The sequence below is a fragment of the Pelodiscus sinensis genome, chromosome 1 (genome assembly GCF_052426305.1).
Source record: "Pelodiscus sinensis isolate ZL-2025 chromosome 1, ASM5242630v1, whole genome shotgun sequence".
NCBI classification, from domain to species: Eukaryota; Metazoa; Chordata; order Testudines; family Trionychidae; genus Pelodiscus; species Pelodiscus sinensis.
The window spans coordinates 17,274,582-17,288,802 of NC_143052.1; the positions used below are offsets into that span (position 1 = coordinate 17,274,582).

The 14,221-nt window shown below is 45.7% G+C and overlaps 1 protein-coding gene across 1 annotated transcript in view; it reads left to right on the forward strand.

The window, feature by feature from the left end:
* ELAPOR2 (endosome-lysosome associated apoptosis and autophagy regulator family member 2) overlaps positions 1-14,221 on the forward strand; it is a 153,335-nt gene that overhangs the window by 110,255 nt on the left and 28,859 nt on the right. Inside the window, exons 11-16 of the mRNA XM_075926150.2 lie at positions 1,438-1,528; positions 4,034-4,136; positions 4,660-4,797; positions 7,517-7,780; positions 8,447-8,620; positions 10,934-11,123. Of these exons, the coding sequence (XP_075782265.2) occupies positions 1,438-1,528; positions 4,034-4,136; positions 4,660-4,797; positions 7,517-7,780; positions 8,447-8,620; positions 10,934-11,123 (960 nt within the window). The remainder of the gene's footprint in view (positions 1-1,437; positions 1,529-4,033; positions 4,137-4,659; positions 4,798-7,516; positions 7,781-8,446; positions 8,621-10,933; positions 11,124-14,221) is intronic.

Sequence of the window (14,221 nt, forward strand, 5' to 3'; positions counted from 1 at the left end):
TCCGGCTGCCCGGAGCACTTCCGGGTTCCAGATGGTGCCGGACTATCAGGAGCGCTGGACCATTGGATTCCGGACCACTGGAGTTTTATTGTAAATGGTATTTGAAAAACCCCCACTCTTCTAAAATTTCTTTCTAAAGAAAATTGTGGGAGCCTTCAGGAAGACTGAATAGGGATAGGAAGAGGTGAGAGGTTGGGCCTTTCCTTGCATCTTATAACTGCCACCATTGATTTAATCCTAACCTTTTGAAAAAACAACACAATGTTCTATTCAGAGTTACAAACATTTTAGAGTTCCCAACAGCCCCCATTCCTTAGGTGTTTGTAACTCAGAGGTTCTACTGTATTAGTACTGGAAAAGTTACAGAGAAAGACAACACAACTGATTGCAGCTATGAAAGTTGTTCCATCCAAGGACTTATTTAAAAAGTTTGGGACTGGTCAGCTTAGAAAAGAGACAACAAAGGGTATGTCTACACTACTACCCTAGTTTGAACTAGGGTGGTAATGTAGGCAACCGGAGTTGCAAATGAAGCCCAGGAAGGAGTAACAGTAGTTCGGAATAGGAAGCCTAGTCAGAACTACCTAGTCCGTGCCGCGTGTAGCTGCGCGGCACGGAGTCCGCACTAGCGGACATTTAAAAATGGCGGCGCCCGGCTATATGCAAATGAAGCTCGGGAAATTCAAATCCCGGGCTTCATTTGCAACTCCGGTTGCCTACATTACAACCCTAGTTCGAACTAGGGTGGTAGTGTAGACATACCCAAAGAGAGAAATGATAGGGATCTATAGAATTGTGAATGTTATGGAGAATGTGAACAGGGAATTGTTATTTAACCTTTTATGTAACATAAGAACCAGGGGTTTACCCAGTAAAGTTAATAGGCTGCAGATTTTTAAAAAAATGTTAGGAAGTACTTCTTCATACAACACACAGTCCACCAGTGGAATTTGTTGCCAGGGGAAATTGTAAAGGCCAAAATACAAGTGATTCAAAAAAAGAATTAATTAATTTCATGTATAAGAGTTCCATCAAAGGCTATTAGCCAAGAGGTCAGGAATGCATGCCCATATTCTAGGTATCCCTTAACTTCTGACTGTCAAAAGCTGAAACTGGACAACAGGAATTGGATCATTGGATAATTGACCTGTTCTGTCCATTCCCCTGAAGTGTCTGGCACTGGCCACTGCTGGAAGACAGGATATTGGGCTAGATGGACCATTGGACTGACCCAGCATGGTCTGTGTTAAGTTAGGCATTAGCTGTTCCTTATTTTCTTTCTTTTAAAACAGTTGATTAGGATTTTACAATTTCTTCTAAAGATTTGTTTTAAATAATGTATTTAATAAATAATTTTCAAAAGTACTTTATATAGCGAGACTTGAAAATTTAAATGCACTGTTTCTTGTAAAAAAAAATGGATTTTTCCCTTTGCAGGTTGGGAAGTGGCAGGTGATCACATCCGGAGTGGGGCAGGAGGCTCTGACAATGATTATCTTATCCTGAACCTGCACATCCCAGGGTTTAAGTAAGAAACCTAGTTTCTTTGTCAGCTTTTCTTCTATTCTCCTCTCTTCTCTGTTTCATATTGGCTTATGCTTGGAATGCAATGGAACGAAAGTTATAGTGGTTGAGTCTACACTAGGAGCGCTGCTGTGTTGTTGTAGTGCATCTGGTGTAGACACTTTACACTGCCAGGAGAGATCTCTTCCATCAGCGTAATAAATCTACCTCCGCGAAAGGCAGACGTTTGATCAGTGGGCAGAGCTCTCCCGTCAACATAGCGCTGTCCACAGCGGCACTTAGGCTGGTGTATCTTATTCATACCCTTGTGTGATACAAGTTACACAGGTGTAAGCAGTAGTGTCGACCAAGCCTGATTTTCCAGTACTAGATCATGCATAAGTAATTCATTATCTAGTATTTTATTGTGGTTGGGACTGTCGGCGACATGATGAATCTGCAATCAGGCTTCTTCTTACAACTGCAGGGAGTGAAATCATTGCGTGTGAAAGCAGGGTCAGGGCCTTGGCCAATGACAAAGGGCCATATTGTTCTCTCAGTTAGACTGGAACAAATCAGGTTCAAGTCCACTGAAGTCAAACCAGTGAGACCTGAATCAGGCTGTAGGCTGTGACCCTGTAGAGCAGGGGTGGGCAATAATTTTTGCCTGAGGGTCACTTCAAAAAATGTTGAAGTGGCTCTGGGCCACCCTGGAAGGGGCAGGGCCTAAACAGGAAGGGGTGGGGCTACCCTACCCCCAGACCATGATTGGTCTGGGGGTGGGGAAGCCCCTTTGCTCCTCTTCCCACTAGGCACCCATGCCCTGGAAGAGGCTTGGCACACTCCCCCACTCCCAGGCCAGTCAGAACTTGGGGGAGGGGGAGTGCGGGAAGCCTCCTCCCACCCTGACAGGAGCATGTGGCACTTAGAAGTGCTGCAGGCTCTTCGCAGGGCCAGGGCAGGGCGAAGGAAGTTTCATGCAGCTCCCCCGCCCGCAGACCCTGATTGGCCTGGGGGCAGGGAGCGCACAAAGCCTCCTCCGCTCTCCCTCCGCCCTGCGAGCAGTGTGCGGTGCTTCAAAGAGCCACATGCTCCTGGCAGGGCGGAAGGAGGCTTCGCACACTCCCCTACCCCCAGGCCTTAATTGGCCTCGGGGCGCGGGAGCAGCAGGGCCTCCACCGGCTGGATCCAGCCCACGGGGGCCCTTTTGCCCACCCCTGCTGTAGAGCTTACTTATGTAAGCAGTCCTGCAGAAGTCAGCGGTGTGGTGTATTCCTTTACACAACAGGTAGCCATATGGCTAACTTCTATTTTAGATTAAGGAAGGACAACCAACAAGTAAGGCAAAAGAAAAAGATTACAGTGTCTCTGAGTGCATGTGTCCCCTCTCTGATGTGCTCTATTAGCTCTGCTTCACTAGGGTCTGGGTTTCACAAGAAGAAAGGTGGACTACAATTCCCAGCAACCTCCTCCCTACCATACATCCCCTTTCTCCTGGCTCTGCAGGGATTGTGTTTCCCATCAGCATCCTCCCCATGCACTTTCCCTTTCCCCGGCCAGGTAAAGGGGAGAGTCCGAAACCCAAAATGGGAATTGGCCAGTCTTTTTGGAGGTGGGAGTCACATAACAGCAGGGAACTGGAGGGAGACACTGGGAATTGTGGAGAGAGATGCATGTGGGACAGAGTATGGCTGCCAGAGCTCCCAGCTGGATGCAGGCCTGTATGGGAATTATGGGGTAACAGTACCTGGGCAGGAAGTCCGTGCAAAGAAGCCCAATGAGAGATGCTAACTGAGCCTGTTTGGAAACCTGCAAATGCTTTTTTTGCTTGAATAGCAACTGGGCTGGAGAGAACATGCCAGGCATTAGGCATGACATTTGACTGGACTTCCCCAGAGATCCAGACAGGTAGAACTGTATGTTCATTATGGGAAATAAGTAAATAAAAATCACCCTCTGCATTGAATTAGTGATACCAATACAAAACTCAGTTACATTAGGATAGGTTTCATAACTGATGGCTAGTTGTCCTTATACAACCTGGCTATGTCTACACTACAGAGTGTTTTGGAAAAACTATCGTTTTTCCGGAAAAACTTCACTTATGTCCACACTGCAATTGTGTTCTTTTGAAAAAAAATTGAAAAAACAGAAGGTTTTTTTCCGACACTAGTAAATCTCTTTCTATGAGGAAGAAACCTTTTTGCGAAAGAGCTCTTTTGGAAAAAAGCGTGTGTGAACTGGGAAAAGGGAGTTCTTTCAAAAGAAGAGGAAAGAGGAAAAAGCACAGGTGCCCTGGTGGCCACTCTGTCCATAGTAATCACAGCTGAAATGCGAGATAGTATCCATTCAGTGCAGGTGCTATCTTTCGAAAACGCAGATTGTTTTTTCAATGCGCTTTGGCAGTGTGGACGCGCTTTTTCGGAAGAAGTTTTTTCGGAAGATCTCTTCTGGAAAAGCTTCTTCCAAAAGAAGCCTGCAGTCTAGATGTAGCCCCTGTGACATATTTCATTTCCTCTCTGTTAAACAGACCTCCAACATCTGTGACAGGGGCAACTGGGTCAGAACTAGGACGGATTACTTTTATTTTTGAGACCATCTGTTCAGCAGATTGCGTGATGTACTTTATGGTGGTAAGTGAGACCTCTCCCCCTGTGACAGAGGGATAGGAGCTTGGTATTCCACATACCTCTTTAATAGTTGTATATGGACATGAATTAGCCGTGCTAGGTGTATTACGACTAAGATTAAATGTGGCATTCGTTTATACCTGCAATGCCCTGCAGGGATATTTAATTGATAATCTAGCAGGTCTTCTCCATCACTCATGGTAATGAGCCTGTTCTTTTCCGTTACCAGATTATTTTAAAAGAAAATGAGAAAGGACTAAACTGAATCATTCAAGCCATTGGCAAACTCCCACTGACTTCAATATGATTAAGGGTTTGGTCCCTAAAGTATAATACTAGCATGGTTCAGGTTACAGGGCATGGGATTTGGACTCAGAAAAGTTGGGTTCTATTCCTGATTCTGCCATTCACTCACTGTGTAACTTGGAGGAGTCACTAAGTAAGGTCTTATAGCTATTCCTGTATTGCACTGACATTTAGTATTATTCCACGATACTGTTTTTAATTTTACTGTGTACATTTTTAGGATATTAATAGGAAAAACACGAATGTGGTGGAATCCTGGGGCAGGACGAAGGAGAAACAGTCTTACACTCACATTATCTCTAAAAATGCTTCCTTCACATTCACATGGGCCTTCCAGAGGACAAACCAGGGCCAAGATGTAAGTATTTGATGCTTGCTTTAAGTACAAAATTTAACAACATAGCCTCCTCTTGACATTTGCTCAAAGTGCCCAGAGTTCCTACCCCACTCCACCCTGTTTCTCTGTTCATAATCTAGAGAAAACTGGTAGATAGTAGACCTCCTGTCCGTCTTAACTTCCAGATTCTGCCATCTAGATCTGTGGCTGTGGATATATTGGACTTCCAATAGTGGTCGAATAGGAAGATGGAAAGTACCTGGGTCAAAAGGAAGAAATGACATAGAAAAATTGTGTAAATTCCTAAAAGAAAAAGATCTTGGGCTATATCCAAACAGGTTAATGATCCAGTTGATCCCCCATTATTGGAAAGGATGACCCTCATTTCAGACCCAAATTTGCTTCCATCTGATACAAATTAGGTGTAGTCTTGCCCTAGTAGTATTAGAGAGTGACATGAAATGTGCTGAATTGGGACCCCAAAGAAAGATAAAATGTTATAAATATTAAGGGAACGAATCCCACTGCATAAACTTCCTGTGCTTGCACTTCTGTGTTGTCCATCCTGTTATGTCTTTCTCAGCACCCTGCATATGGGCCATGATTCAGCAAGGTACATGCCTAAGTAGGGATGTAAACAAGTAGTCAAGTATATAATTAACCAATAAACCAAGGCTTATTGGTTAATCTTCTCAACTACTCACATTCCTCTCCCCTTGCTGTATCAGAGGCAACAAATGGGGAGGGAAGCAGGAGCCGGCATAAGAGCCAGCTCCCCCCAGCACCAGCTCTGCAGTGCTGCCTGCCTCCCTCCCTCCTCACCATGCTGCTGCAGGGGTGGGGGGGCGGGGGCAGGGAAGGCTGCCATGAAGCAGCCTCTGCCCACAGCAGACCCAGGCTTGCTGTGGACAGAGGCTGCTCTGTGGCAGCAGCCCCTGTCCACGAGGGGTCCAAGCTCCCCACAGACAGAGGCTGATCCCTATCCCACACCCCCTTCCCTCCCACAGCAGCCTCTGTCCGTGGGGAGCTCAAACCCCACATGGACAGGGGCTGCTGCCACCCTGCACTGCTGCCTCAGATACAAAGGCAGCAGCACAGGGTGGCAGGGGTCTCCCCAGGAATGGGGCCGGAGAGCACTGGCTGCTGCCCCTTCCCCAGGACTATAGAATAATCGAGTAACCGATAGGAAATAATGCTCTCACTTGACTATTCAGTTAACTGACCCTAACATCCCTAATGCCTAGCTTTGACCTTGAGAGTAGCCCCACTGGAAAATGTGAAAAGACTGTCATTGCAACTTTTCTTGTGTTGGAAATTAGGCAGGTGTTTAAGAGCCTTGCTGAACTTGGGTCTTTCATCCTTATTAGGTGTAGAAGTGTTTTGGGGAAGTTCTGACTTGTGTGAGCGGCATCTACATTGCAGTTCACTCAAAGTCTCCTTAAATCTGGCGGCGTTAGGAGGCAGTCTTTATGTACAGATGAAGTCTCCTTTTATAGTTCACCTCTGAAGGTAGCCCAGCGCTTTTCTTCATCACAGGTTCTGCTAATACCTTCACTGAGGACAGCCTAAGGGAGATATCACTATGTATTTATCTCTGAGTTTTTCTGTGTTCTTTATAGACTCTTCTGGAGTAACTAGTCAATAGCCCGTCATAAAACGGGATTTTCGTGTCTCTCCTCCATGTCCGTCTCTCTCTCTCTCTCCTCCTCCTCCTCCTGCCTCCCCCCACCCTCAGCTCGCCTCTGCCCCCTGCCTCTCTCTCAGTCTCTCTCTTTCTCTTCTCCCTCTCCTGCCTCTCACTCGGGGGACCACAGAGCCCAAACGGCTGTTTGGGCTCCACGCTCCTCATGCAGCACCCAAACGGCCTCTTGTGCTGCTTGCTCCCCCGTGGTGGCCCGGCGGAGTGGCAGAAGTCAGCCGAGCGACACGGTTGGAGGGGAAGGGGACGGGGCGGTGACGTACACGGCCAGGGAGTGGGGCCCGAGGTGCCTTCCAGTTCTAGAGTTCTGTGATTCTATGAAGACCAAGTCATCATCATCAAATGACTGCTTGGTTGCTTATGTGACATGAAGCGGTAGAGCACTTAGAAGTCTAAGTAGAGAGATCACAAAGCCACTACTGTTGTCTTGGCACCATGGTTCGTAATCTCAGTAGAGATAGGAGTAACTAAGCATGGAGACTACTTCTCCATCGAGTACCTAGATGATGTGATTGTGAGCAACTGCGCATTGCTGCTGCCTTTTCCGAGGCAAAGGACTTCACTTCCACGTTTATCAACCTAGCTCAAAATTCACTTAATCATTTCTTTAGACAGGCAAAAAAAAAAGAAGACATTTCCATGCTTGATTTCATTCCCCCTATTTTCCACCTGTCCACACATGAGTTAGCTAAACAAATGTATATACAGTTCAGGTATGATCTCCTCCCTGAGATATGAATGTAGGAGTTACATTTAGCACAGTCAGGTGCTGATAATCACGTACTGCTAGAAGCCAATTTTTGGATTTCACATGGAAACAGACTTGCACTGGTACAGGCTGTGAACTTTGTCATCTAGAATGAGGTGGAGGTGGGGAATGGCCGGGAGTTGTAGGAATTTGTCAATGGAGGGAATGCTCTGAGCGTACAATGTCAGCCAGGAACTGCTGAGTTTTAGTCATTGCTCGGAAGTTGTCTCTTTAACTATTTAAAGTGTGACTCAAGAGAAGCTCTGGGATTATTTCTTCTGCTCTTGTTTCAGAGCAGGCAATTCATACATGACGTGGCAAAGATCTACTCGATCACGGTGACCAATGTGTTAGATGGAGTTGCCTCATTTTGCCGGGCCTGTGCACTGGGGTCTGAACAGTCTGGATCATCCTGCATACCCTGTCCTGCTGGACACTACATTGAGAAGGAAACCAACCAATGCAAGGAGTGCCCAACCAACACATATCTGTCTATACATCAGGCGTACGGCAGAGAAGCTTGTATCCCATGTGGGCCTGGCAGTAAAAGCAACAAGGTACAGAGACCAAAAGTGGTTCTATCCCTGACTAAGGGCAGAATGGGAGAGTGTAATATAAACACTCAAAGGGCAGGTCTTACTGCTTCACTGTAAAAAAACCACCGGGGTACTAGTTCTACAGTGTAGTTAAAATCAATGTTTCATAGCTCTAAATTCATCCCTGTGTAACTTCCGTTTGTAAATGTGCCTTGATATTCTACATTTCTATTTTTGTGCATCCCGCAATGTGTAATGAAACCCTATCTAGTCAATCTGCACGGATTGAACCCAGGGATCTACAAGCTTCTCCTGGCTGACTCAAAACACCAGCTCACTGGTGCAAATGTAGTAATGGACTTGTAACTGCTCTATGTTATCTAGCTGCTGTAGAGGACAAAGACTGAGACTGATTTAATTGGGATTAAATAAATTTGCCACTACCTCTGCTGGCCGGAATTCTAGTCTCACTTCAGACTGTGATGTAATAACAGTAGTGTATAGCAGACAGAAACTGTGGTTCAGGTAGTTTGGAACAGGAGTGGGAGCTGTCATCTGACCAATCTAGGAGGAGGGGAAGGGATGAGCCAGAGAGATAGAAAGGACTCTTTCTTTACTTTAACAAAGGAAGGGGAGTTATTGGGGTCAGTACTGTCCAGTAATATTTACCTTCTCTCCTTCCCAAAGGATCACTCCATCTGCTTCAGTGACTGCACGCTCTCTTACCTCAAGGACAACCAGAGCCTGAATTATGACTTTACCAACCTCAGTGGGGTGGGGTCATTAATGAATGGACCCAGTTTTACATCCAAAGGGACAAAGTTCTTTCATTTCTTTAACATCAGCCTGTGTGGGAATGAGGTGAGTGTTGGCTTTTGCAGGCAGGGCTAGCTGTACACTCAGGGTATGTCTAGACTACATGCCTCTGCCGACAGAGGCAAGTAAAATAGGCTACCCGACATAGTCAATGAAGCGGGGATTTAAATATCCCCGGCTTCATTAAAATAAAAATGGCCGCCACGCTGTGCCGGCTCAGCTGATCGTCAGCACAGCGCTTGAGTCAAGACGTGGCTCAGTTGACAAAGGAAGCCTTTGTCGACCGCTCCTGTAAATCTTGTTTCATGAGGTGTAAGAGAGCAGTCGACAAAGGCTTTCCTGGTTGACCAATCCATGTCTTGACATGTGCACTGTGCCAACGATCAGCTGAGCCGGCACAGTGCGGTGGCCATTTTTATTTTAACGAAGCCGGCAATATTTAAATCCCCACTTCATTGACTATGTCGAGTAGCCTATTTTACATGCCTGTCTCGGCAGAGGCATGTAATCTAGACGTACCCTCAGAGTGTGAATTTCCTGACATCGGTATAGGGCAGCATCTCACTAGTTCGTTGCGACTTGAACTTAGTTGCAGCTAAGAGTCCTCGGCTCCCTCAGCTCCTTATGCAAATGGGCCCTGCTTAACACAACCACTTTTCATTGGGCTTTGATTGCAGCTCTGCATGAGGCTGCTGTGTATGGCAGAATGATTTTCCGGTGAGGGCACGGAAGTGCTGATGGCTGAATTGCTGTACAGAAATGGAGCTTGCTAGCTGTGCAGCCTCACTGATTTTCCTTTGTTCTCATGACAGGGGGGGTCTCCTAAATCCAGTCATAAACCTGCTGTTAATGTGGTATGCTGCTGAGCTAGCAGTCAGACTCTGCTGCTGCTATCTTTCCTCAAGGCTCCCTGGGTTTCAGTCTATGGTGCCCGGTGATGCCCAGCTATGCCACAGCCTGCACTTCCTGTGGCTTTCTGTTTTCAGGCTTTTGGAGCAGTGGTGAAAAGCATATAACCTATGTAGTTTACTGCATATGCTCCTGGTTCATTTAGAAAACCAGGGTTTCCAACAACCAGGGCTAAATCTGTGACTTGAAATGCACCAACACAATGCTAGTATGTACCCTGATCTGTCAAGGCACTGAAGGCCATGCTTAAGTGAAAGCATGTAAGTAATCCAGTGGGCCTAATTGCATGCTTAAAATGCATAGGTGCTTAATTGCTTAACTGAAGCAGATCCTCAGGGCTCAGCATCTGGTCTCTTCCTGATCTGGTCTCTTCGGGTGTGTCTAGACTACATGCCTCCTTCGACGGAGGCATGTAGATTAGCCAGATCGGAAGAGGGAAATGAAGCCGCGATTAAAATAATCGCGGCTTCATTTAAATTTAAATGGCTGCCCCGATCTGCCGATCAGCTGTTTGTCGGCAGATCGGGGCAGTCTGGACGCGATGCCCCGACAAAGAAGCCTTTCTTGATCGGCACAGGTAAGCCTCGTGAAACCAGGTTTACCTGTGTCGATGAAGAAAGGCTTCTTTGTCGGGGCATCGCGTCCAGACTGCCCCGATCTGCCGACAAACAGCTGATCGGCAGATCGGGGCAGCCATTTAAATTTAAATGAAGCCGCGATTATTTTAATCGCGGCTTCATTTCCCTCTTCCGATCTGGCTAATCTACATGCCTCCGTCGAAGGAGGCATGTAGTCTAGACACACCCTTCCTGTGTAATGTTAAGCAGCGGAGAAGTCCCCTCATTTTGGAGTGACACACATCCTTTGAGTTAAGCCTGTGCTTACATGGTTTGTTGGACCAGGAACATGGAGTGCTCATTAGCTTGCAAATTTGGGCCCTTTGTGAGTAAATTGCTTTAATGTTGTGGCTCTGCAATTTTACCATCAGTCTGTAATGAAATATACGCATGACTCCAGGACATATTAATGCAGGCTAGAACCTAATATACATTCGCTTATGCTTTATATGCATTTATACTCTTTCTTCCAGCTTAAACACAAGATAATAAGGTATTTTATAGCGTACCATTATATGGTTAAGGGAAATACAGTTTTCTTTTATATGGCATTTTATTTTGCTTTGCAAATAAACACCATGTTGTCAAGATAAAGAAATAAAGGTGCTTAGTATCACAAGTAGGAGACTGATGCTTCAGAATTTGTACCAGAGTTTAATGGAAAGCTTCATGTTGAAAAAATAATGTTGCAGTTTGTCTCTTTCTTGCTGCCAATAGCTACTTGTTTTTAAGCTGGAATGGGGAAAGTACGCTGTGTTTGCAACCCCTCCCTCCTAAGGCTGAAAATAAGGCTGAAAGTTAATACCTCCCCTTTATTATTTAATACCCTTAGGGAAAGAAGATGGCGATTTGCACAGACAATATAACAGATGTCACCGTAAAGGACATGGTGGCTGAATCAGAAGACTATTCAAGCTGGGTGGGATCTTTTGTATGCCAGTCCACGATCATCCCATCCGACAGTAAGGGGTTCAGAACAGCACTGGCTCTGCAGTCCAACAGCCTGGCTGATACATTCTTAGGTACGTGCCTTTTACTTTTTGTTCCTGAGGAAGACTCGGCAGACTGTTCTGTTCACCTGCAGCTAAGAAAAAGGGTGATATTGCTTTATGGCCTCGTCCTGCAAAGCCGGTGCACATCAGTGGGGATTGCAGCGGCTTAGTCTCTCTGTGGGGAAGGCCCACTATTTATTAGTTTGCAGGTGGTCATTGTTGTGGTCAGGGCCATTCCTAGGCGGTTGTGGGGGCTGGGACAAGCCCTTCTCTGCCCCAGGCCCTGCTTCCACTTTGCTTCTTCCTGCCCCTGCTTCACCCTCACTCCACTCTGCTTCGCCTCTTCCTGCCCTGCTCCACCCCCATTGCAACCTTTCCCCCAAGACCCTGTTCCCGAGTGATGTGGCTGGGAGATTAGCAGGGGGTCTGGCATTGGCAGCAGGGGTTGGGCCTACTTCTGCACTCACCGGCGGCGGTGGTGGGAAGTGGAGTGAACCGCCACTCTCCTGGCTCCCAGCTGCATTGCTCAAAGAAGGGGATTTGGAGGAAGGGGTGAAACCACCCTCGCCCTCCCCACTCACCAGCAATGGGAAGCCGAGGATGCAGAGCTGGCGAAGCGGGCTGTGGCCAGGTTGCTCCACTCCCCACTGCCGCCAGTGAATTTCAGGGACAGGCCTAGTCCCCTGGGCTGCCCAATGGACAGGACGGCTCTGGTTCTAGTGGTACAGTTCAGACCAGTTTGTTAAGGGTTTGTGTCGGCACATACCCTGCAACCCGGAATGCCGTATGTTGGTTTGCTGTTATCATTTCCAGGCTGGGACGCTCACTGCCAGCCTACAAGCATGCAGGTTACACCCTAAAGGTCTGTCTGCACTTAAACCATTATAGCAGCACAGCTGCTGCTGTGCCATTGTAGTACTTCAGTGTAAACACTACCTATGCTGATGGGAGGTGTTCTGCCGGTGTAGGTAATTCGCCTCCCCAGAGGCACGATCTAGGTTGATGGAAGAATTCTTTTGTGAACCTACAACTTCTATACCTGAAATTCGATCAGGATACATTGGCATAGCTATGTCTCTCAGGGGTATGGATTTTTCACATGCCTGAGACATGTAGCTATGCCAATGTATGTTCCCAATGTAGACCATCCCTGAGTGTCAGTGTGCTAAGGCCGCTCTGACCACAGCAACTTGTCTACAGCTTCACTCTGACTTCCACCAGCCTTGGTTATAACCAGCCAGGTGACCCCCTACACTCTCCCAGTCCTGAATTTCCTCAGAACCATGGGCCTTGATGTGTCCAGCTCTCATTTGGACTGCTCAGAGAAATAATAAAGTTCATTGCTCCTGTAAAGAGACAAAAGCACATTACAGCTTGTTAACTCAATGGGGGTAAATACACCATTCCCTGCAAACACAGCACTGAGTGGGTTTATAGAAAAATGAAACCAATTTATTAACAAATATACCCAGAATTCAGTGAGTTCACATATAAGAAATGAAGATAGAAACAATTATAAATGAAACAATAGAACCTATACTTTCTAATAACTATGACTTAACAACTGATGGTCTTTGTGCAGGATCGATTTCTTACCAAGGTTCACTGAGTTATTAGTTTTCCAATGACATATGATAGGAGATGTTAGTTACAGAGTATGACGTATGTGAGTTGGGGTACGCTGACCTGGTCTGGCCAGCTGAAAGCTATTGCCTGAGACCAGTGAGCCCTTCCCCTCCAACAGTGCTCTTAGGATCACACACTCCTAATGTGTTTTCACTTCTCTGATCACTGAGGCGTTGGCAGAGTAGGGATGCCCTGTGCACTAGGTGCTCCCCACGTATGGCAGGTGCTGTCATGCTTCAAGCCTAGCAGTGAACAAAGAACCACACAGAAACAAAAGCGAGAGTGTTTTGTCATCAGATTGCTTTCAGGCACCTTGGCAGGGGGAATGGAGAAGGTATTTTAGGGAAGAAACCTGTTTTCAAGGTTTCACAATATTATATTTACGACTGGCAGATTTATTCGGTATTGCTCAGGTCTGTAACTCACGTAAGTTTTTTTGAAAATAAAAAGGAAATGTACATGCATTATTAAAATGCTTTTATTTTTCAAAAATACAGTGTTATATGTACAAAGTTAATTTTTATTTCGGATTTCTTAAAAATCCAGAATTGTTAAAATTTTTCATTTGAAAATTTTTTAGTAGTTTCTTTAAAATGGGAATTCCATCAAGTGTATTTTTTTCTTCAGCCCTATAAACTCTTATTATTCACTGTGTTTTAACAAAAAAGGGCTATAGTCAGTTGGGTTTCCAATAACATTGTCTTTTAGTTTTCAAACCTTATGCACTGATTTAGCTGTGCCAAAACAGAGCACTAATCTGAATTTCTCCATTTTATCTCTCTTTTTTTGTGGTAAGGTTAATTGAAAAGCAGTCCTATTGCAGGTTCATCCTATTTTTCTGGCTCATCTTGGTTCAGTCTCTTTCAACATTTGCTCAGTTATGTCAGTTTTGAGGACTATACTTGGTTTGGTGATTCTGTTTTCTGTTTGGTTTTATGAGACACAGTCCCATTCCAGGCACATACTGTTTTCCTGGCACAAACAAACCTTGACATTGCTTTAAGTTATGATAAGAGGAAGCAGTGCACCAAATTTGGTGGTCCTAGTTCTTACCATTTAGGAGATGTTCTTGATTAAACAAATACTCTAAAATATATAGTATAGTAGTTTAAGAGTGTAGCCCAGAGTAAGGAGCAGTGAAGAGCTGCATCACCACATGAGCAAGCCAAAGATACATTAGAGTCACAATTCGATATCTGGCTCCCCATTTGCTCCAGGGGAGAGGTAAGCAGCTACTGGTCTATACCATGAACTAATTTGTTTTCCCACTGTGCTGGCCAATGAAAGAACTAAAGCTCCTCCCATTCCTTAGCTTTCTTCTTTTCACTTACTTAGGAGGTGAAGCTACAACATATGTAATTCATTGTTTCCCATACTACCCTTGGTAGGCCCCTAACCCTAAGGGTCACAGTGCAGGGAGATAAGGGAGTTGCTTAGGAATTTCATTACAGCCTAATGGCAAAACATTTATTGTAAAAGAAAGTTTGTGAATTTGACCCTTT